The sequence below is a fragment of the Urtica dioica genome, chromosome 7 (genome assembly GCF_054948205.1).
Source record: "Urtica dioica subsp. dioica isolate 48M chromosome 7, U.dioica_male_clone48M_v1_H2, whole genome shotgun sequence".
NCBI lineage: Eukaryota > Viridiplantae > Streptophyta > Magnoliopsida > Rosales > Urticaceae > Urtica > Urtica dioica.
The window spans coordinates 40,654,158-40,679,314 of record NC_142762.1 but is presented as its reverse complement, the minus strand read 5'-3'; the positions used below and the strand labels follow the sequence as shown (position 1 = coordinate 40,679,314).

Sequence of the window (25,157 nt, the reverse complement as noted above, 5' to 3'; positions counted from 1 at the left end):
TTCACTAAAATTAAACAAATTTTTATCTATTTTGTAAATTCATTACTTTAAAATCGCTATTTAGCTAAATTGTCCTATTTTATTCAACTTATTTTTCTACTTCCAGCGTTTACTCCCATTCAACTCAATCCATTCCATTACTAGAAAGCTTCGGACGAGCTTATCGTCATCGTCTCAAGAGATGCCACGTGCCAACTTATCATTCATCGAGAGAACAAGAGGGTCACAAGATCGAGAAGCACAGAAATAAAATTCCTTTTCTTCGAGAAAACGTCCCTCATAAGAAAAGCCTCGACATCGCGCTTTATCAGAGTAGACCCACATCAGCCAAGTGATGTAGGATTTGACCTATCAATAAGCACACTAACTTGTACATAATAAGTACAGTAGCTTATCATCTGAAGTTCAGCCTCGTGCGCATAAATACCCTAACCTTTCTGACAGTGATTAAAGAAAGAAAGATAAAAGCTCCGCTCAAAATAAATAAATCATAAGCAGCAAAATTCAGAAGTGAGAGAGTCGATTCATTCAAAGGTCTGGTTCTTCCACTTCTTGTTCTTTATTTCTTTTCAATTCTTTTTTATTATTTCGGTTGTTAATTACTTTTCTATTTTCCTTTCACAGTTGAATCTTCTTGATTTTTTTTTCTTTACTTTTCTGATTCGTCTTTTAGTCGCTTAATTACTCATCAAAAATCACAATATTTCATTTTCTTGATCGGCGATGGGTTAACACTACTGTATTTGTTTTTGTATCGAACCCTGAGAGACGATTTCTTCAGCAAGCGTTTACTTTTCCTCGTCCGTTTTCCAAATCACTATCATTCTGAGACTTATCAAGTTAATTAATTAATTTTTCTTTTCTTGTAAAATGATGCAGATTTGATTCCAGGTGAAGCTAACGTCAATGGCGTCCCAACAAGAGAAGGAGATGACTTTCATGATCATGCAATATCTGGACGAGAAAAAATTCAAAGATGCTCTTCACAAGTAATAAAAATTCCTCTCCCAAGAATCTATGGTAATTCCTCTTTATAAATATTTAGTTAATTAATGACGTCATAAATGACAGGCTGGAGGAAGAGTCGGGACTGTACTTCAGCGTAAAGCATTTCGAGGAGTTAGTTATGGCCGGAAAGTGGGCCGAGACTGAGAAATACCTCTCGGGATTCACGAGTCTCGAGGACAATCGCTATTCCAGGAAGATCTACTTCGAGCTCCGAAAGCAGAAATACCTCGAAGCACTGGACAAGTATATAATATATCAATCTCTCTCTCTCTCTCTCTCTCTCTCTCTCTATATATATATATATTTGATAATAATTATTAATAGTTTATGGTAATTTTTTTCGGAGCAGCCATGACTCTGTAAAGGCGGTGGAGATCCTCAAAAACGATCTGAAAATCTTCGCCGCTTTCAACGAGGACTCGTTCAAGGAGTTGACCCAACTTCTTGCACTCGATAATATCAGGTACTTTTCGCGGCGGAGCTGAATTTCATTTTCTGTTTGGTGACCTGAACAGATTTGGCTAGGCCAGAAAAAGAAAAATCTACGGTGCTACAAATCATGATAAAAAGAATTTTTTTTTTTTTTCCCTCTGTGGCTTAGTTGTGAAAAAAATTTCAAATTTTTAAATTTTCGCCTAGGGATTTCCGTGGATTATTATTCTCTTCTTGGATTTTCCACGTTAAATCTGTTCGTGATTGCATATTAATAAATTGATTTCTTTTATCAACGAACGCAGAGAGAACATACAACTTTCGGTGTACAAAGACACAAGGCACGCAAGAATAACAATGATGACAGAGCTCAAGAAGATCTTCGAAGCCAATCCGCTTCTCCACGACAAATTGCAGTTTCCTACATTTAAAGCTAGCAGATTGCGGGTTCTCATCAACCAAAGGTACCAAAAAGAAAAAAAAAATTCACATTTAACTAATTTACAATATTAATGATCACATATTTTTTCTGTTCTATTTTGTAGCTTGAATTGGCAGCACTCTCAGTGCCCGAACCCGGAGAAGAATCCGGACATGAAAACGCTGTTTGTGGATCACAGTTGCGGAAACTCCGGCGGCTCAATCAACGCAAACAATCAGCTTACATTGGACTCTCCACAGCAGCCAAGAGTTGATACTAATTTTCTGTCTATGGGATCGAATTCCGAGGTATAAATAATTAATAATTATCTCTAACTTACTACCTAATCTCTAATTAATCAACTTTTTTTTTTTTGTCTCTCTTAAGAGCTTTCAGCATCAGAATAACTCGGCGGCCATTCAACCCCCCCTGTCCAAGTGGTCATCGATATTGCGGGGTATATATATAAATATATAGTTCGTTCAAACTTTGTTTTTATTTTGGTGCTGTTTTTGAAATGGTTCTTTTTTATTAGCTGCGCTTAGGCCAAAGGCGGCTCCGATGAAATCTGCTGAAAATTCACACGGGATGAGGTTCCCTGGAGCTTTAGAAAGGGTAAGGAAAAAAAAAACATTAGTTAATTTTTCAGTACATTTAATTTGTGTGTACTAATAAATGTTTTTTATTTTATTAGACTTTGTTGTTGGCGAATACTCAGAGCCAAACTATGAGCACACCCAAAAGAGTGTCGCGGAGATTAACTCAGGGCTCGGATGTCACGACCACACCGGTGGATAATTATGACCCTCTTCTCTACATATCTTCAGTTTGTTTTTTCCATAAACTATCATCTAAAATATATATAATTTTTTTATTTGGGTAGAATGGGGCTGCAAGGAAAATAGCAGAGGAATCAAAACAACAATTTATCGAAGATGTCAGTTTATCGAGAATTTCGAATCTCGCGGAGATAGCCGAGCCTAACCAGCTTCAGTCTCTGAGGCTCACAGCTCCAATGAATGTCGAAAAGGTAACTTACTATCTTCGCAACCCCAAAAAAAAATAAAAAATAAAGCAACAGTTAGGAGTTTTAATGACCCGAATGAGCTTAGTCGGGCGAATTCGATATTTACAGAGAAGTTTTTTTTTTTTTAATACCATGACCCGATTTTTCGACATAGTTAATTTTTCCGCATTGAGTTTTATTGCTTCTTCTTTTTTTATTGTCATTGATTTATAAGAAAAACACTATTTTCCTTTTTTGGTGACAAAGATCTCGAGGTTGCTTTTTACGAACTCGGGAAGCTACCTCTTGGCGTTGACATCAAACGGCGTCCATCTTCTTTGGAACTGGCCTCGCTGCGCCGAAAACACGACCGGAAAGGTACGTAATCCCAAACTACTCAATACAAGCACAAATAATATACAGAGAAAGGGAAAAATAAAATTCGATATTGACACTATGGGTCGGGTCTAGGCAACGACGAAGATAGCTCCTATATTCTTGGAGCCAACAGGTTCAAGGATTCTAATGACGAACGAGGTGATGAACCACGAATCCAAGTCTGACGATTCATTTTGTTGCCTGGCTTTGACCAAAAACGATTCTTACATCATCTCTGCCTCCGGCGGCAAGATATCTCTCTACAATATGGTCTCCTCTAAAGTACGTCATGAACACCATTTTTTTTTTTATCATTTTGGGCTAAAAATATAATAACAGGTAAGAAAAAAAAATTTAAATTGATCTCTATTATTTTACCTACGATTTTCTTTTTTCGTTTTTCAGTTAAACACGTGATTTTGATTTCTAATTCAATTTTTTTTTTTTTTACCATCATTAGCTTATAAAATTAAATTTCTTTTTCTTTTTTCAGACGCTGGCGACGTTTATGGGACCACCGCTGGCGGCGACGTGCCTGGCATTCTACCCGAAGGACAACAACATCGTGGCGGTGGGGATGGAAGATTCCACCGTCTACATTTACAACATCCGCACCCACGATTTGAGGAGAAAATTGGGCGGCGCGCACTCGAAGAGGATCACGGGTCTGGCGTTCTCGCACGCTCTCAACGCGCTCGTGTCCTCCGGCGCTGACTCGCAGATCGTGACGTGGAGCTCCGTCACGTGGGAGAAGCAGCGGAGCAGCTTCCTCAACGTCCCCGGGGCCAAGAACACCTCCGTCAACTCCAACACTCAGGTCCAGTTTCACTCCGACGAGACCCGAATCCTCGTTGTTCACGATGTCCGGATCTCCATCCACACCGCCTCCGACCTCGAATGCATTAAACGGGTATGTATTATCTACATAAATGTCTGTGTACTTAGCAAGTATCTAAAAATACAAATGAAATGAAGTTTTGCGAGTTAAGTGCCATCACTACCGTGTCAAAATTAAGTGATTTCAAAAGATAGAGGTTTTAGTCGAAACAATGAGAGGAGTAAATCATGACCTTATAAATCTGAGATCTTCCATTCGCATTATAATTGAATAATATGTTTGTGCAGTGGGTGAGCGGGGAATCATCGCCGCTGGTGTCGCAAGCGATGTTCTCATCGGACTGCAAGCTTGTGTACGTGATCTTCGGAGACGCCTCGATATGCGTTTTCGAGGCGGAGAACCTGCACCCGATGTGTGTGGTGAGGCCGGGGGCATACCTGCCGAGCGCGGTGGTGCCGAGGGCGCTGGCGGCCCACACACAGGAGCCCAACCTCGTGGCCGTTGGGCTCAGTGATGGCACCGTCTTGCTCCTCCAGCCCCTCGACTCCGAGACCAAGTGGGGCCACGGCCGATAATGATTCTTGTTTTTGAGGATTGTATATATATATGTTAGTTGTGTAAGCACATGCAGTGCAGAGAACAGTTTTACGAGTATTTTTTTTTTTTTCCATGTGTAGTAACTGATGAATTTTGAGCTTCATTAAGCACACGAGAACACAAAGATTACATTTTATAAATGTCATCATATTTTAGTATGGATATTGACATCATCATTTTTGTTAAGGTGTGGAGTCTAATTGATAATGGATCGATAATGACCAAAGACTTTACGAATAAAATTCGCCCGATAGACTGAAGATTTGGATACAAATATTATATTGTAAGAGTTATTAATCGAGATATTATAGTAATATATATATATATATATATATATATATATATATATATATTCACACTAACTTGTCGCCTATGTGGAATCTAAGGATATGTACGTATGCTTGTTTGATTTAGTTTTTTTGGACAAATTTAAGAGGAAAAATTGTTTCTGACCATTCGTTGTTGAAAACGAATACACTCGGGTAATGGACATGTACATTATCAATTTTCACTGTCTATTTCTGTGCGTTAAATACGAAGTATTTTTAAGGAAAAAAAAAACATAAAATAGCTATACAAGTCTACCCATCTCAAAAGGGAGCGCAGATCCTATCTTTTTTGTGTATCTTTTGAAGTTCTTCCAATTAAAATAAGTCAATTTAATTATTTTAATTTATTTTTAAATAAATATAAACTCATAATTAAATAAAATAATGACATGATTTTAAGGGACACCAAAAGAGACACCTAGTTATGTTACGGGCATGTTAATGTCATTTTTTAATACAAAGAAGTTTATAACTGCTCGCGTCAAAGATATATAATATGAAACGACACTAAACGTCACCAAAAACGATACTTTGTGCCGACAAATACGGAACCATGACCCTTAAATCCCTACAAATAATAAAGAGAATAAAAAAAAACTAAGACATACCTAATGTAGTAATAATGGGGGTCAATCTTAGAGAGATGTACGTTTCTTCTTTTACAATAAAAAGTTAAATCTATCGATTCAGAACAATCTAAAGTGCATGTTTTACTCACATAATAACCCTTTATAACTAGGGAGTAAGTATAAATATAAACATTGACATATTTTGTAAGGAAAAGAACCTTGTTCCACGGAGATATATATGGTCAGAAAAATCTGAAATCTCTTAGCGCATAATAACTCCCTAGTATCTTACCCCAATTAATAACAAAATCCCGAAGGTGATTTTTTGTCTTATTCGTAACATTATTGTCTTAATTATAAAGATCGTTTCCGTTATTTATCAGTAACAATCTTGTATATAGAGAGAGAGAAACAGAAAAGCATATAATCATATAAAAAGACCAACCGTTTTTTTTTTAACATACCTATCGAAGTCCACCTAGAAATAACTAAGTTTTATATTTTCCGATATGGCATCGATGAAGTTTCTTTCACTGGTTTTAGTATTCATTAGTCTCGTCGCCGGAGGTAAGACATCTAGATTCAAAATCAGCAATCTTACTAAATCTATAGATTTTTCCAATATCGTTATTACATCATCATCATATGCATAAACCACCATGGCTTGTTGCTGTTTTTTTTTCTTTCAGTTTGTCCATATATTACCATTTATCATTTCAACTTTTCCAACATAAAATTACCATATGTCTTGATTTCCTAGATATCTGCATCTTTTTTCCAAGCAAGCAAAAAAAAAAAAACAAAAAAAAAACAAACAAACAAACAAATAGAAGAGATGGAGCCCTAAAAAAATTAAATGAAAATATTGTGTGCCTCCGGCGGCAAGATATCTCTCTACAACATGGTCTCCTCTAAAGTACGTCATGATCACCATTTTTTTTTTTTCATTTTGGGCTAAAAATATAATAACAGGTAATTAAAAAAAAAAAAAAAATTGATCTCTATTATTTTACCTACGATTTTCTTTTTTTCGTTTTTCAGTTAAACACGTGATTTTGATTTCTAATTCAAATTTTTTTTTTTTTTACCATCATTAGCTTATAACATTAAATTTCTTTTTCTTTTTTTAGAGGCTGGCGACGTTTATGGGACCCCCGCTGGCGGCGACGTGCCTGGCGCTCTACCCGAAGGACTACAACATCGTGGCGGTGGGGATGGAAGATTCCGTCTACATCTACAACGTCCGCACCCACGATTTGAGGAGAATATTGGGCGGCGCGCACTCGAAGAGGATCACGGGTCTGGCGTTCTCGCACGCTCTCAACGCCCTCGTGTCCTCCGGCGCTGACTCGCTGATCGTGACGTGGAGCTCCGTCACGTGGGAGAAGCAGCGGAGCAGCTTCCTCGACGTCCCCGGGGCCAAGAACACCTCCGTCAACTCCAACACTCAGGTCCAGTTTCACTCCGACGAGACCCGAATCCTCGTCGTCCACGACGTCCAGATCTCCATCCACACCGCCTCCGACCTCGAATGCAGTAAACGGGTAAGTATTATCCACATAAATGTCTGTACTTAGCAAGTGTCTAAAAATACAAACGAAATGAGGTTTTGCGAGTTAAGGTGCCATCGCTGATCACTACCTTGTCAAAATTAAGTGATTCCAAAAGATAGAGGTTTCAGTGAAAAGAATGAGAGGAGTAAATCGTAACCTTATAAATCCGAGATCTTTCATTCACATTATAATGGAATAATATGTTTGTGCAGTGGGTGAGCGGGGAATCATCGCCGCTGGTGTCGCAAGCGATGTTCTCATCGGACTGCAAGCTTGTGTACGCTATCTTCGGAGACGCCTCGATATGCGTTTTCGAGGCGGAGAACCTGCACCCGATATGCGTGGTGAGGCCGGGGGCATACCTGCCGAGCGCGGTGGTGCCGAGGGCGCTGGCGGCCCACACACAGGAGCCCAACCTCGTGGCCGTTGGGCTCAGCGACGGCACCGTCTTGCTCCTCCAACCCCTCGACTCCGAGACCAAGTGGGGCCACGGCCGATAATGATGTGGCGGCCTCTGAAGAGCCGGAGACCATGACGACGGGATGATTCTTGTTTTTGAGGATTGTGTATATATATATCTGTTAGTTGTGTAAGCACATGCAGTGCAGAGAACAGTTTTGCGAGTCTTCTTTTTTTTTCTTCTTTTTTTTTCCTATGTGTAGTAACTGATGAATTTTGAGCTTCATTAAGCACACGAGAACACAAAGATTACATTTTATAAATGTCATCATATTTTAGTATGGATATTGACATCATCATTTTTGTTAAGGTGTGGAGTCTAATTGATCGATAATGACCAAAGACTTTACGATGAAAAATTCACCGATAGACTGAAGATAATTGGACAAAAATTATATTGTAAGAGTTATTAATCGATATATTATAGGAATATATACATATATATATATATATATATATATATATATATATATATTATTCACACTAACTTGTCGCCTGTGTGGAATCTAAGGATATGTACGTACGTATGCTTGTTTGTTTTAGTTTTTTTGGACAAATTTAAGAGGACAAATTGCTGACCATTCGTTGTTGAAAACGAATACACTCGGGTAATGGACATGTACATATTATCAATTTTCACTGTCTATTTCTGTGCATTAAATACGAAGTATTTTTAAGAAAAAAAAAACATAAAATAGGTATACAAGTCTACCCATCTCAAAAGCAAGGATTGACTTCCCGGGGTTCCGGTCGGGTTCCCCTGAATCGGAGGGGATTGGGACGAGACTTGCAGAAACCGTTCCCGTGAACCGAATCCGGTCGAATCCCGGTCGACACTACAACAAATACGACATTTATCGACGATTTTTTTCGTCGCTAAAAACCCCATAATCGTCGCTAAATCTCTTTAGCGACGATTTTAGCGACGATAAAAATCGTCGCTACATGTGCGTGCCTAAATATATTTAGCGACGATTTTGTCGTCGCTAAATATTTACCGACGATATTAGCGACGATAATCTCGTCCCTAAATATCGTGACGAGAAGTTTTTTTCCATTTTGAAACAGGAAATTAGCGACGATTTTGTCGTCGCTAATTCACGCGCGAAAATTTCCCGCGTGAAGTAGCGACGACTAAATACTTCTGTGTAATAATATTTAGCGACGACAAAAGTCGTCGCTAATTATTATTATTTTTTTTTTTCGTCGTTAATTATTTATTTTTTATGGTTTTTTATTTATGAAATTCTAAAATGAAAAATCAAATAAAAACTAAATTATATTATCCAAATCAAGAAATATAATATAATTTAAAATCCGGTTACGTACGTTTTCGGTTATCGAGAAATATGTAAATAATAATCTACTATACACAAAATATCTAATAAAACACTAGTCGCGACGTTTGCTTTGTCGTCCCGCCGCTCGTTTTCCCCGCCTCCGCTGCCTCCAACTCCTGTAGCCGCAGCCATCTGAAATTCAAAACAAAATTTATTTAGTTAGGCATTCGTTCGTAATGATTTAAATCAGTTAATTTAGTAAGTAAATTAATGAAAAACCTTATATACTATCAATCATCGTCGTCTGACAAATCATCTTCTTCCATCAATTCTTCGTCCTCAGTTTCTTCGTCATCGATAAACTCTTCTTCTTCAATATTTTCCAACAAGTTCATTGCGTCGTTGCTCACGGGCTCTGGTATTGCAGACTGATGACGCGTCGACAGTGAATCTAAATCTGACGGTTCTACTGACAACTGAACTGAAGACGAAGATTGACCAAGAATGAGGTCAATATCAGGAAGATCCCACACATTTCGATGATTACACTCTTCGACGATTCGTCAATCAGGACCATTGAAGTTATCTTCCAAGTAGAAAACTTGTTTCGCTTGAGTTGCCAAAATAAATGGCTCGTCTTTGTACCATTCTTTTGCCACATACACGCTTGTCAAGTTATTGTCGTTGCGTGTCCTTTTCCTCGGATCTTGGTCACCGAACCAACGACATTGAAATAAGACGACACGACAATTGTTCTGATACGTCAAGACAATGACGTTTTCTACTTGACCATAGAAGTCGTGACCTCCTTCACTTGGTACACATACCCCGCTATTCTGAGTCGTTCTTCTGCTATCACGTTGACGGGAGATAAATTTAACTCCGTTCACTACACAACACGGATACGTTTGTGGTGCGAAATGTGGTCCCAATGCCAATGCATATAATTCGGGGGATACAGATACGTCTTGGCTCATGCGAAATACCTACATACAACCATTAATTAACGAGTCGGTTAGTGTCGAAGCGAGTTTAATCATATTTTTTGAGTTAATTAGTCAAATACCTTTTCCCAAAAACCATTTTGGGAACTCAAGTCGATGCGCTTCTTCAACATCTGGCCGACCTTCTAATTCCATGAGATCTATGTGTTCACTGAAATAAAATTCATGTTCATTTAATACATCACTTCGTATAAATAATTCAAGTTAATTTATTTCACTCATTTACCTCATGAAATCGTCAATTTCGGGACAATTTCGTAAAATGTACCACTCAGCGAGCAAACGTATATTCTCATCTAAGCGTATCGTGCTCATCTTCCCGTAAGGCCGACAACTTGATGACTGAAACACCGATAACTCTCGTTCGACACCTTCGAAGTTAGACGCGACATCTGTTCGTTGGGGCATGTTGAAACGATTCTCAATGCCTTCTAGATACCTTGAGCAGAATGTCAATGCTTCGTCTACAACATAGGCTTCGGCAATTGAACCCTCTGGTCTAGCTCGATTACGCACAAAGTTCTTGAGCGTTCCAAGGTATCTCTCAAATGGATACATCCACCGCATATGAATTGGACCTCCGTTAATTGTCTCCTCTGGTAGATGCATTACCAAATGAACCATGATTGTGAAGAAATCAGGCGGGAAAATTCGTTCCAACTTACACAATATAAGCTTCACATCCTCTTGCGCCTTCTCAATGACTGAAATTACCAGCGTTCTAGAGCAAATAAGTCTGAAGAAGTTGCAGAGCTCTATTATTGCATCTCGAATTGTTCGATCTAGAAAAGGACGAATAGCAGGAGCCAGTAGGCGTTTCATAATCACGTGACAATCGTGAGACTTCAAACCCGTCAACCTTCCATCCGCGGTAACATTCTTCTTCAAATTCCCCGCAAAACCATCGGAAAATCTGACAGATCTCAAGAACTCAGTAAACCGCTTCCGTTCTGAAGGTGTCAGAGTGTATGACGAAGGCGGTTTCATCCATCTATCTCCTTCTTGGTACAAATGAAGCTCGTGCCTTATGTTCCAGTCCGCCAAAGTCAACCGCGCCTTATCTATATCTTTCGTCTTCCCCTCGATGTTCAGCAAGGTACCCAAAAGATTGTCGCATACATTCTTTTCTATATGCATTACATCAAGGTTATGCTTCAGCGTAAGACTCGACCAATACGGCAACTCGAAGAAAATACTTTTCTTTGACCAATTCAGCTCACTCGCATCGCGCTTTCGTTTCTTCCCGCCGAAGTCAGGGTGCTTCCCCGGGGTTGCATCTCCCACTAATCGCAATTGTCGAAGTATGTCGCTCGCTGATTTTCTCACTGGTGGTGGTCGTTTCTCATTTCGTACCTTGTACAGTTTGCTCTTCCTCATCGGGTGTAACAACGGCAAGAATCGACGATGATCACATTAAACAATCTTGTTTCGAGCCTTGAAAGATGGTGTTTCGTTGTTACACGTCGGACAAGCAAGATACCCTTGACCACTCCATCCCGACAAACTGCTTCTCGCTGGAAAATCATTCACCGTCCATAGGAGTACGGAAAACAACCCGAATAGCTCACCGGTCGAACCATCTCTCAACACAACACCGGTTTCCCACAATTCATTCAGCTCATCAATCAGCGGTCGTAAGAAAACATCAATGTCTTTTCCCGGTGCACTACGACCTGGTATAAGCAATGTTAACATCAAGTACGATGTTTTCATGCACAACCACGGGGGTAAATTGTACGCAGTCAAGACTACCGGCCACATACTGTACGATAAACTCATGTCACCAAATGGGTTGAAACCATCGGCGGCAAGTCCAAGCCGGACGTTCCTCGGTTCTGCCGCAAACATGGGATATTTTCGGTCGATCTCCTTTCCACGTTGCTCCGTCTGCAGGATGTCGCAGTACACCATCCTCCTTAATGCGTTCATTCTCGTGCCACTGCATCTCTAGAGCCGTGTGCCGACTCGCGTACAGTCGCTTAAGTCGATCTTTCAGTGGAAAGTAGCGCAACAACACTTTATGCGCTACTTTTTTTCCACCGTCTTTCTTCAGCCACCGGCTCTCATTACAAACCGGACACTCGTCTAGATTGGCGTTGTCCTTCCAAAACAACGCGCAATCGTGTTAGCAGACGTGAATCGACTCGTAACCCATACCAAATCGACGCAATTTCGCCTTTGCTTCATAGTGTGACTCTGGAATCGTGTTGCCGATCGGATGAAACTTTTTCAGTACTTCCAGTAGCTGATCAAACGACTTATTCGTCCACTTGTTCATCACTTTCAAATGCATCAACGTGACAACAAATGAGAGTGACGAATACTCCGTACAACCCGGCCATAATTCTGTGTTCAGGTCGCTTAAAAGGTCATCGAACTGTCCACTCTGGTATTCTGCATTCGAGTCAATACTGTCACCGTCACCATCTACGTCGTTGTGATCTAAGATATCGTGTACAACATCAAACATCCCTCCTCCTCTGTAATCCGTCTGATACTGCATTACGTCATCTTCTTCCTCCCCGTGAAAGTTCCACCTCGTGTAATTCCTCTTAAATCCTCTGACAAAGAGATGATTCTCTATATCAGGAATTTTTTGCGTCAACACGTTGTTACACCTCTTGCATGGAAACTTAACTCGTCCTTCGACATTTACGTGTTGTCGGGCCATTGCCATGAACTCTGTCATGCCAGCCGCAAACTCAACGCTTAAACGTTGGTCCTCGATTATCCAATTCCTATTTGGATAACTCATTTTACCTATAGATTGAACATTTCAAAATTTAGTAGTTTTCGGATTTTATTTTATAATTTCACGATCCTACCGAAATTTCGGCAGAACCTCCCCTATAAACTTAACAACCCGGCATCAAGTCTTTAACTTTAAAACCTGCATAGAAACATCCTAAAACTAACAATAAATCCAACCTCAGTGGTTCGATTATTAAAATTCATAATCCATAATAACCAACTAATTAAATTCACATTGTTATTCATTTTTAAATCCGTAACCAACTAATTAATTTAACATTTTTATTCATTTTTAAATCCATAACCACCTAATTAATAATTTATTCTAACAAAATTTCTAATTTCTAAATCCTAACAAAATTTCTAATTTCTAATTTTTAATTTTTAAATCCTAACAAAATTTCTAATTTACTCTAACAAAATTTCTAATTTCAATTAATCCTAACAAAATTTCTTAATTTAATAATTTCTAATTTACTAATCCAAACAAAATTTACTCTAACAAAATTTACTCTAACAAAATTTCTAATTTCTAAATCCTAACAAAATTTCTAATTTTTAAATCCTAACAAAATTTCTAATTTACTCTAACAAAATTTCTAATTTCAATTAATCCTAACAAAATTTCTTAATTTAATAATTTCTAATTTACTAATCCAAACAAAATTTCATTTCATAATATAAATATTTATATATCTAATCCTAATTTATATTTATATATATATATATAAATAATTATACTTATACATAATTTAAACATTTATGTAAATATTAATATATTAATCCATATATATAAAGTTTTTAAAAAAAAAAACTTACCGATCACGTACGGCGGGAGAGCGCGCGGCCAGAGAAGAGGAAGCGGCCAAGGACGGCGTCGGCGGGGAAGTGGCTACGGCGTCGGCGGCGGAGCGGCGGAGCGCGGCGGAGGAGCTGCAATGGGAGAGAGAGAGGCCGGTAAGGAGAGAGATGTGAGGAGAGAGAGAGATGTGAGGAGAGAGAGAGTTACCGGGTACGACGAGGTCGGCGACGGCGGCACACGGCGGAGGAGGGCACGGCGACGGCGGGAGAGAGAAAAAGAGAGAGAAATTGTTTTAGGTTAAAGAAAGAGAAATGAGGAAGCTGGTTCGCGATCTGGTATTTAAAGACCTTTAGCGACGATTTTTCCGTCGCTGAATCATTTCATTTCGTCGCTAAAAGAACTTAAATCGATATTTCATTTAGCGACGATTTCTTCGTCGCTAATAGTAAATTTCACATCTTTAGCGACGATTAAATCGTCGCTAAATCATTTTCGTTTTAATGTAATGGGAGGGATTTTTCCCTCTTTAAAATTCGTCAAAATTCGAAAACAATTAGCAACGATTAGTTCGTCGCTAACTGTATAGCGACGATTAAAATACCTTTAGCGACGACATTATCGTCGCTAAATCATTTCGTTTTAATTTAATGGGAGGGATTTTTCCCTCTTTAAAATTCGAAATTAATTCAACATTATTAGCGACGATTATATCGTCGCTAACTGAATTCAGACCTCATTAGCGACGAATTTATCGTCGCTAATTAGTTTCCCGCGAACTTAGCGACGACAAAAAAGAATTAGCGACGATAAAGTCGTCGCTAAATATCTTTGCCGCCAAACTTTAATTTTTTTCGCCCCAAAAAATTAGCGACGGGAAAGTCGTCGCTAAAAGGGTGATTAGCGACGATTTATTAGCAACGATTAAGTCGTCGCTAATACTTCCGTCGCTAAATGTCATATTTCTAGTAGTGCGAACCGGATTGGAACCCCCCGAATTGGGTCCCTTTTTTTGTTTAAATGATTTGTTCCTCATTTCGCGAAACCCTACTCTCCCGAGGAAGAAGTGAGCCCATCCCGTCCCGGCCGGATCCCCTTTTCTTCGTCGTTTGCTCAATTCCCGGCCAGATCCCGCGAATTCCTTCATCTCTGGTCTGCGTCCCGCCGGATCCCGCCCATCCGAAGCCAATTTTGTCCAGATCCCGGGGAACCCGAGAGGTATCATCCGAGTTTTTCATTTTTTAGGATTTTTTTCAATTTTTTCTTATGAATTGATGATTATTGTGATGATATTGTAGAATTTTAATTAATTTCGAGATTATTTTATTATTGTCATGATGATGGTCTTGAAATGTTGAATTAATCTTCATTGGATTATGAATTGATGATTATTGTCATGATTAAGTTGAATTACTTGAAATGTTGATTAAAATGAATTTGATAATTATTGTGATGGTTATATTGAATTGAAATTAATTTGATGATTGTTATGGTCATTTGTGAATATGTGGAATTGAAATGATTATGATTGTTATGAAGTATGGCGTCCGACCCGGCAAACAAGTATTGCGAGCCCGTCGAAGGACGACCGAAATGCAAGCAAATGCAAATTTTTCGGGTACATCATTAGCGGTGGTGGAATCACTCGTGTGAAAAATCACTTGGCGAACATAGAGAAGACAAAAAGTGTGAAGATGTGCGACAATGTTCCTCATGAAGTACATGAGGAAATGCGGGAGTTACTCTACGTACGCTCTCAAAAGAAGAAGGAACATGAGAGTTTGTGTGAGTCGATACGAGCTGACCTTCAAAAATGTCTAGGGGACTCTGACGAAGAAATAGACGAAGGTCCCGGTGGATATATCTTCGGGGTCCTCTGATCCAAGAAGATCGCACTCGGGGTCAAGAGGTTGGCCAAAGCCGTCGACCGATTCTTCATTCACGAGTGACGTGACATTCAAGACACTCCACGTATAATTAATTACTAATTAGTGTGTTTTATATTTTGTCGTACGTGTTGTAATCAAGGTTTGACTTTATGGTACTTTATGTTGAATTTTATCTTAGTTTGAACTTTGTGTTTTATATTTTGTCGTACGTGTTGTAATCAAAGTAATTTAGTTTTGCAAAATATGAAAACTTTGAAAAAATATGTTTATTTTTGCAAAATATTTGTCTGAATACCCATCGGGTTCCTACATTTTTTGTCAGTTTCCTTTACGGTAAGCGGTTTTCTACCGATACCGGTTTCCTTTTTTTGTCTGAATACCCCTCGATTTCCTCTCCGGTTGGGGTTCCGGTACGGTAACGGTACAATGATCATTGCTCAAAAGGGAACGCATATATTATCTTTTTTTGTGTATCTTTTTGAAGTTCTTCCAATCAAATATGTCAATTTAATTATTTTAATTTATTTTTAAATAAATATAAACTCGTAATTAAATAAAATAATGACATTATTTTAATTGAAGGGACACAAAAAAAGACACCGAGTTATGTTACGAGCATGTTAATGTCATTTTTTAATACAAAGAAGTTTATAACTGCTCGCGTCAAAGATATATAATATGAAACCACACTAAACGTCACCAAAAACTTTACTTTGTGCCGACACTTTTTTGCAGAATTTGTGAGGGCGTGAAATACGGAACCATGACCCTTAAATCCCTACAAATAATAAAGAGAAAAAAAAAAAAAAAAAAAAAAAAAAAAAAAAAAAAAAAAAAAAAAAACTAAGACATACCTAATGTAGTAATAAACTAATAATGGGGGTCAATCTTAGAGAGATGTACGTTTCTTCTTTCACAATAAAAAGTTAAATCTATCGATTCAGAACAATCTAAAGTGCATGTTTTACTCACATAATAACCCTTTATAACTAGGGGTAAGTATAAATATAAACATTGACATATTTTGTAAGGAAAAGAACCTTGTTCCACGAAGATATATATGGTCAGAAAAATCTGAAATCTCTTAGCGCATAATAACTCCCTCGTATCTTACCCCAATTAATAACAAAATCCCGAAGGTGATTTATTGTCTTATTCGTAACATTATTGTCTTAATTATAAAGAACGTTTCCCTTATTTATCAGTAACAATCTTGTATATAGAGAGAGAGAGAAACAGAAAAGCATATAATCATATAAAAAGACCAACCGTTTTTTTTTTTTTAACATACCTATCGAAGTCCACCTAGAAATAACTAAGTTTTATATTTTCCGATATGGCATCGATGAAGTTTCTTTCACTGGTTTTAGTATTCATTAGTCTCGTTGCCGGAGGTAAGACATCTAGATTCAAAATCAGCAATCTTACTAAATCTATAGATTTTTCCAATATCGTTATTACATCATCATCATATGCATAAACCACCATGGCTTGTTGCTGTTTTTTTTTTCTTTCAGTTTGTCCATATATTACCATTTATCATTTCAACTTTTCCAACATAAAATTACCATATGTCTTGATTTCCTAGATCTGCATCTTTTTTCCAAGCAAGCAAAAAAAAAAAAAAAAAAAAAAAAAAAACAAACAAATAGAAGAGATGGAGCCCTAAAAAAATTAAATGAAAATTTTGTGTGCCCCTATATTTTCCTTCCTTAAAAAGAATAAAAAAAAAAAAAAAAAAAAATTCTTCCCAGAAACTAATTATAACCTGAAGTTTAATTTTGGACCTCAAGTATAATTTAATTATTTCTGTTGTAGTTTGTTGAACCGAATCGATTTTGGTTGGACCCGAAAAACCCTCGGTGCGACTGATTTTGACGGTACTTAAGTCTGGGTTTAGGGTTGATGGACAAACCCAGTTTTCGAATTTTCGCCTAGGGTTTAATTCCCCTATCCGTGGTGGGATTAATTTTCATATATATAAAGCTATGTGCTCTTGATTTTCATCACTTAATTACAAATTTACCAACCCCAAAAACCTAATTTTTTTTGGGTACGTGTTTATACATAAAAGGAAAGTGTGAGTGCGACACAGAAAGCATAAAAATAGAGCAGTCGGAGACTGGATCAATGGTGGAAAACAAGAAAGAGTGGTCTGTGACAGTGAAGAATGACTGTATTTGCACTCAGCTTGACGTTCAACTTGACTGCCATGGTTATCAAACGGTCAAACCCGTTGACTCTTCCGTTCTAAGCTTCTCCAGCGACTCTGGTCTCTGCTTGCTCAACGGCGGTCAACCCATTTACGGCTTCAAAAGTCTAACCTTCACTTATGCTTGGGATTCTTCCTTCCCTTTTACCCCAGTTTCCTCTCAAATAGCTTGCTCCTAAGCTATTCTTAGGCTTTTGTGTTTCTCTTCGGCTATTTATGTAATAAATAAATATATGTCTCTTGGAATACGTTATCTTATAGGCTCCTTTTAATAAAAAATTGAAGTACATGCATGCCACAAGGATGCCCTATTTTTTTGAGCGGTAAGCTTATATGCCTTATTTCAAAAATTATTTTATCCATTTAAAAAATATATATATTTTTACATTATACTTCTTTTAATATTAAATTGATACTCGTTTGATTGGAGGATATTGTCTGTAATTAATAAAAAAGATTATAATTAACAATAGATTTTATTTCTTAAAAAAAAAACTATCATCACAAAAGAGCGCTCGAAAATTAATGTCAGTTTTCCATTATTTTACCATGCATATTCTTAGTTTGCCAACAATACAACTTTCGGTGAGAAATGAGTATTGGCTCAATATTAGATATAGTACATAAATTTAACACTAGGTAAAAAGAAAAAAAAAAGTTGTAGAAGTAACATTTGTCATTTTAAAAACTTAAAATATAGTTTCTAAATCAATATAAAATTATGTGTTCTATTAGACCATCTCCAACTCATAACACTAAATTAGTATAATTTTTACATCAAAATCGTACAACTATCACATCATATTTTCATCTTCAACTCAAAATATCATTTCTCACACCAAAAACAAGATTCTCTTTTATATTTTTAGATATTACTTCGTATCAATTATATATTAACCCCTCTATTAATTTGTTAAATCAGTAGTAAATATCAACAAAATCATCTTATATAAGTTATTATATATAATAATATTTAATATAATGTTAATATCACAAAATTAATAAAAACTAATAAATAAATTGATAAAAAAATCACCTTCAAAAAACGTATTTTTGGATTACATTTATAAATTAAAAATTACATAAACATTGAATTTCATTGGTACACTTAAATACTCATAATAAATTTAAAGTAAAAAAAATTAACACGCACAAGAAAAACAATATTAAAAAGGAAAAGTTAGTGAGCAATTTTCAACTTCTACAATCACCATTACTTCAAATTCCACAAACATAGTATTTTATTTTTCTATTATTATGTGTGTGTTAAGTTTTTTTTTATTATTAAGATTGTATTTGTATTTTTGTTAGTATAGTTGGTGTGGTACTTTTTTAATATATCATGTGCTTAATTAATGTTATGTACTTTCCTAATGTTATTTAATTAATGATATGTAATTTTATTTTTATAAATGATTTAAATTATAATCAAAATTATAAATAATTTAGTTTTGATGAATTTGCAATTAAAAATCGTGTTGCATCAGTTAAAATTAAAATTTTATTTTTTGGATGAATTTACAATTTGTAATACTATTCATCACATCAAATTTTGCACCAATTTGATATAAAAAAAATGGTGTGATTGGAGCAACCCACGCACCAAATGTGTCAGATTCTAATGCAAACAACTAAAATACTAGAACAACAGCTATTTTAATAAATTAACCCAAATTATACTGATTAACTAAAATAACTAAACAAATTCACTAATTTAATTAATTTATGAAAATAACAAATAAATTAAGACTAGCTTAACTGTTCAAAAATTAACAAAATTAGCTAAAATAACTAAAGTAACGATGAAGTAATTTAACAAAATTAACTTACCTAAAAAACATACAATGATGACGAAGATAAACAAAAGCAACCTTGAAGCTCGAGATCAAAATAAAACAATAAGCATGCAAATTGAGTAAACAAAAGTAAAATTAGTTCCTATCAAGTCAAATAAAAATTACCTCCTCGGCTTGGCGGATTGGATGACTCAAAGTTCATCATCCCCGAGAAGGTTCCGGAACAGGAAGGGCTCGGCGTGCTTGAGTCTTTGCACACCACCAAAGCCCTAAAAATTGGCTCGACTCTTACTAGGCCCGCAAAACCTCTTGAGGGATTTGTGACATCAACAAAGATTATAGGGCCCAAGATTCACGCCGTCGAGTAGATCAGCGCAAAATTTGGAGAATCGTTGCTAGCCCAAAACCTCTTGCAACGAGAAGAATGAGAAATGATCTTCGGTTAAATAGGTAATAGGTCCGCCACTTTTCTATCGCTTATCCACCGTGTATACCCTTTATCCGGCTCGCTTGAAAAATTGGGTAAATAGTTCGGATAACAGGTCCTTTTTTTTTAACAAGATCTGGGTAATGAATGAGATAGATACCCGTACGTCTTGTCATTCCTATTAGTCACAGTTATCTCCTATTATTTTGGAGTAGTTTAAATCGCCAAATTTTTCGCTAAAAATTCGAATAAGTTGCGACTAATCGTGGATAATCATCTCAGATCTTGTGGTTATGGGGACGTTTCTAACAATCCAATTATTCAATACCCCACAATTATCCAATTATTGTAGTGGAATATGTTCAGAGTATAAATGACATTAACTGCCTCTAACTTTACAATGGCAAACATTTCTCTCTCTTTCATGTTTTATTCAATACCCCACATTTACATAAAAGTTTATAGAAAAAGGCAGTTATTGGATAAGACCAACTCCACCCGATAACACCATTTTCTACTCTATTTTACAGTACATGTCACATCAAACACTATCTCATCTCCAACCGAACTCTATTTTTTACATCAAATTAAAATATTAATTTTATATTCAACTTTTTCTTATTTATTTCTATACCCTTATATTTATTTAATATCTTTCTATTATACCACTTATTTATTATTTAATAATGAAGTATTACTCCATAAAATTATTCAAAATACAAATTAACACAAAGTAAACTTAATATTTATTAAAAACAAAATACAATACAAAACAAATAACATAAAATAAAATAAAGTACAATTACACATAGAATATCTTCCCGACTACCAGTTTATGTATTGTAAATTTATTTTTAATTCTATTTTGTTGCATTTTGTTTTTTTCTTTATTTTAATGTTCTTTTTTTTTACATTTCGATGTCGTTGTAATGTTATTTTATTTCTCTTTTAAAATTAATGTCGTTTTAGTTTTTCCCAAACTCCAAATGTTAATGTTGTATTTGAAAATAAATTTAATGAATAATTTAAGGATAAATATGATATAATTTTATAAATCAATACAAATATATAAATTATAAACTTTATAGGGACTAAAAAAATATTTTGGTGTAGGGAATAGTGTCACACCATATTTAGCGTGACACTAAACCTATTTAATATCTCACGCCATAATGGCGTGAGATATCACGTTCGATTGGAGCAGTGAATGACGCTATCCCCACCCTTTAGCGTACGGGTGGAGATGGTCTAACAAACTTAGAATTAAGACAATTATGTTCAAATCTCATGTTAAGACTCCTCGTTACTCGTTAAAAACGACATGTCATATTTTGCAGAGCTACCTCTATATATCCAGCTAAGCATTAAATCTTCATTCTCTCATTTTGTCATCTTGTGAGACCAATAAGATATTCCCACGTTATATTGCCCTGCCTTTAATTATTCCCTCCGTTACCCTGAGAAAGAATAATAATCCATATTTGATTGTCTTTGCTTGATGAAAAAAAAAATGATTTGTGTGTTTTTTTTCTCTATTCCTCTTTGTTATAGAAAGGAGACGGAGACAGATCATAACCTCACCAAAGGAGTTAATTTGAAAAGAAAAAAAAAGGGAGCTAATTTATAAATTTTCAGGATAAGTAATGTTAATTTTTTTTTTTTAAATGAGTCAAATATATAAATTTTTAGAGTAAGAAATTGTAATTTTTTTAAAATTAAACAAAAAGTGTAAAATAAATTTTTTTTAAGGGGACTTGAACCCCTCTTGGCCTATGGCTCCGTCCCTGGAGCTAAACACCAAATTTATCAATATTGTTTGAAATTGTATATACAATTTCGATATATATATATATATATAATATACCTATATATGTGGGGTGGGGGTGATAAAATTTTTGTAACATTCGGCAAGAAAGCTTTATTTGGAAAGAAAAAACAAACCATTAATAATACGTAGCCTAATAAATACAGACCTTACGTCCGTAGGCAACTTAAACCATATTTGACCAGGACCACTATAAGGAACTAGTAATTACTTTAATTTCTTGAGGTGATTGATACCTAATGCATACGTAATCCACTGACCCAAAAGCATCAAATGAGTTTCTAACAAATCACAACCCCTTTTCATTATATCTCCACCCCTAATCAAGGATTCCAAAAATAAGAGAAATAAGTTCATATGATATGGCTTTCATCGTCATCACAATGAAGTCTTTGTTTGCCGTGCTTATCATTATGAGTAGCACAACACTCATCCACCAAGGTAATCATGCCAATAAATCATATGATAATTTCATACATGATTTATGTCTCAAATAAATTTTTTTTTTTTTGGTGGAAAAGGGTATAGTGGGGATTGTAGTTTGGAAAGCATTAATATAGGAACGGTGAGAAGTGGGAGAGAGATCAAGGGAAAGCCGGAGTGGAACGTGAGCGTGATAAACACTTGTGGGTGTCCTCAGAGGCTCATACAGTTAGGCTGCTCTGGGTTTCAGACAACCGAGCCCGTTGACCCGTCAACGCTGCTCATCCAAGGTGGCGACACGTGTCTCCTCATTAACGGCTCTTCGTTGGAGGGCTTTGCCTCGGCTTCGTTTTCCTACGCTTGGTACCCTCCGTTTCTGCTCTTGCCTCGCTCCTCTGTCATAGCCGATCCGTGTTGATCGCACTTTTTGCTTCGATATCTTTGGAAGTTTTAATAAGGAAGAGATAATTATGATGAAGAACTGCTTGAGAGTGTCGATGGGATGTTTTGATGTTTATCTTATGCGTTTCTTAACAAACAATCTATATGTCCATACATGAATATTATTGAGCTTGTCGTCAGTGACATGAATCTAGAAAGCTTATCAGGGGGCAAATTGGAAGAAAAAAAAATTGGAGAAGGCTAATTTGAAAAAAAAAATCAAGAAAGGTTAATTTGTAAATTTTTAGGGTAATTTTTTTTAAAAGTGAACTAAAAATATAATAAAAAAAATCGAAGGAGGTCACGTGACCCTCCTACCCTATGTAAACCTGTCACTGCTTGTCGTATTGTATATTTCGTGTGAGTGGATTATGCAAATACTTTTTTTTTATATATAATATAGAGATTCATATTACAAAAGCAGAAATTATAAGAGAATTGATTTTCATCAGAGGGGTTCTGATCCGCTGAGGAGGGTTGGTGGGACCCACCTGTATTAGGGTATCAGCGGACTGCTCAAATTATAATGGGAGATTTGCGTCAATGTCACAAATTCGCCGGGTTTTTGCATTTGTGTCACAAAGTTGTCAAAATTGCATTTGTGTCACGTATTTACATTCGTGTTACATGTGCAAATTTCAAATTACTCTCTCTCATCATTTAATCTTTTTATTAGTTATTCTATGTCTTCTGAATTTTTACAATAACTCATTAAAAATCACTTCATTTCTCTCTAAAACTTTCTAAAAATTTTGCGCGTGACTTATTTGCAATTGGATTGCCAATTTGTGACACAAGATGCAAATACCACAATTATAATAGTTATCTCATTTTCAACTTTGTTTCTCAAAAAAATTATTCTGATAATATTATATTTTTTGTGTGTATTCTGTTATGCCGTCATTTTTCATACGAAAAAAACGACATTAAAGACGGGCAAAATGACTAAAAAACCATGTCCCCAAAAGAATCCTCGACCCCCCAAGAGGAACTCCCGATCCCCAAATGAGTTCTCGACCCCCAAGAGTAACTCCCGACTCCCTAAAGAAATTCCGACCCCCCAATGGAATTCTCGACCCTCATGAGGAAATCCCGACTCCCCAAAGAAACTCCCGACCCCCCCAAAGGAATTCTCGACCCCCAGGAGGAATTCTCGACTCCCCAAAGAAACTCCCGACTCCCCAACGAATTCTCGACCCCCAAGAGAAACTCCCGACCCCCCAAAGGAATTTTGGACCCCCCAAGGGAATTATTTTCAACCAACTCCACAAGAAACCTCAAGGAGTCTTGGAGCCCAAGAAACAAAACTCCTATAAATACTCTACTCATCCAAGGGCAAAGGGGACAACCAATTCTAAGAGAAGAAAAATACTACAATTTCTCTCTCTTTCTCTCTCTAAAAATTCACTCAACACATACCCGCAAAATAATGCTAGAGTTATTCCACATCTCTCACCTTTGATTCAGAAAAACACAAAAGATGAATGATCTACTTCCTTTCTCTCTAGAATTAAAGAAGAATTATTCTCTCTCTCTCTCTCTCTCATATTTATTTTCACAAACAAATGCTGAAATGATGTCACATTACATTCCCTCTAAAAAGGTGTCCAATAACTTGAGAAATCAAATTCTCATGTTCTTCACTTAGTAAGATGAACATTCAATTATATATCACCCTTTGTGTCTTCTATTTCAACTAAGGAAAATAAAGATCACGACAAACCACACCACCCACGTCGAGTCCCCGAAGGTCTCCACCACAGTCGTAATGCCACGAGATATACCTGACCCGTAACGATCCATTCGGAGCCATAGGAGATTCGATGCATGTAATCCAAGATCGATACACGTCGCAAGCTCGCACCCCGACACGTGTCTCGTGAATGTTGATAAAAAAAATTCCTTAACATATTCCATTTTTTCGTCCTCGCTTAAAATAATGAGTTCCTTTTTACACTCACCAATTCATAGATGAATTTGTTTTGGGATTATTCATAAACTATAATTTTCTCAATAGTTTAGGACCAAAAATCTAATAAATGAAAATCAATTCAAAAGTATAATTTTTTTTATATGTGTTTGTACAAAAATAACATTAATGAAATATATTTTATTTTTCTTTTCTATAAAAAAACGATTTTTTTTTTGGAAAATCTGAAGAAAAAAAAATGGTTTGAAAAATCTGGAAATCATTTGAAGATTTATTGATATTTTGTCTTTTTATTGACATGAATGTCAATAAGTCTTAAAATAATTCTAGAAATTTTTTTGAAGATTTATTGACATCGTTGCCAATAATTTTTTTGGATTTCAATAAATTTTTATACCAAATTCTTTGAAGATTTTAATTAGAGAAATGAAGACCTCATTTGGTATGTAAAATGATATTTCATTAAGGGTACTTTTTGAACAAATGCATATAAAAAAAATTATACATTTGGATTAATTTTGACTTATTAAATCTTGATCCTAAAGTATTGAGGGGGTTATAGTTTATAAAAAATCCTATTTGTTTTCGTGGAAACAAAATAAAGCTTTATGTTATAGGTATTGAGTATAATCTTAATAATTTTTAATCTAATTTCAACATTACAAATATCAATGTATAACTTTACTTATTAAATATGTTGTCGTTTGAAATGCAACAAGTTTTAACTTTGTCGTTTCAACTGAAAGACAATACAAGCAGTGTAAGAATTTGATATTTGAACATCCCAGGA

At 36.0% G+C, this 25,157-nt stretch overlaps 2 protein-coding genes across 2 annotated transcripts; both read left to right on the top strand.

Moving 5' to 3' along the window:
• Positions 1-903: 903 nt before the first annotated feature.
• Positions 904-12,360, top strand: LOC149391612 (topless-related protein 1-like). The gene is made up of 14 exons (XM_089620020.1): positions 904-989; positions 1,072-1,251; positions 1,358-1,471; positions 1,746-1,904; positions 1,986-2,169; positions 2,249-2,318; positions 2,397-2,476; positions 2,580-2,687; positions 2,745-2,891; positions 3,135-3,245; positions 3,339-3,527; positions 3,739-4,155; positions 7,344-7,618; positions 12,342-12,360. Exons 1-14 carry the CDS (start codon positions 907-909, stop codon positions 12,358-12,360), a joined length of 2,136 nt encoding a protein of 711 aa, XP_089476146.1. The 5' UTR covers positions 904-906.
• A 9,467-nt stretch (positions 12,361-21,827) lies between these two features.
• Positions 21,828-22,513, top strand: LOC149391611 (Beta-1,3-N-Acetylglucosaminyltransferase family protein). Its single transcript, XM_089620949.1, has 2 exons — positions 21,828-22,014; positions 22,095-22,513. The coding sequence occupies exons 1-2, from the start codon at positions 21,936-21,938 to the stop codon at positions 22,412-22,414; spliced, it is 399 nt and encodes a 132-aa protein (XP_089477075.1). The 5' UTR covers positions 21,828-21,935; the 3' UTR covers positions 22,415-22,513.
• The last annotated feature ends 2,644 nt before the right edge of the window (positions 22,514-25,157 follow it).

Bases quoted from the DNA above. Each gene is read 5' to 3' on its own strand.
- LOC149391611 (XM_089620949.1), top strand. From the start codon at position 21,936: ATGGCTTTCATCGTCATCACAATGAAGTCTTTGTTTGCCGTGCTTATC. The intron at 22,015-22,094 runs GTAATCATGCCA...TTGGTGGAAAAG, and splicing joins CACAACACTCATCCACCAAG to GGTATAGTGGGGATTGTAGT.
- LOC149391612 (XM_089620020.1), top strand. From the start codon at position 907: ATGGCGTCCCAACAAGAGAAGGAGATGACTTTCATGATCATGCAATAT. The intron at 2,170-2,248 runs GTATAAATAATT...GTCTCTCTTAAG, and splicing joins CTATGGGATCGAATTCCGAG to AGCTTTCAGCATCAGAATAA. The intron at 2,688-2,744 runs GTTTGTTTTTTC...TTATTTGGGTAG, and splicing joins CTCTTCTCTACATATCTTCA to AATGGGGCTGCAAGGAAAAT.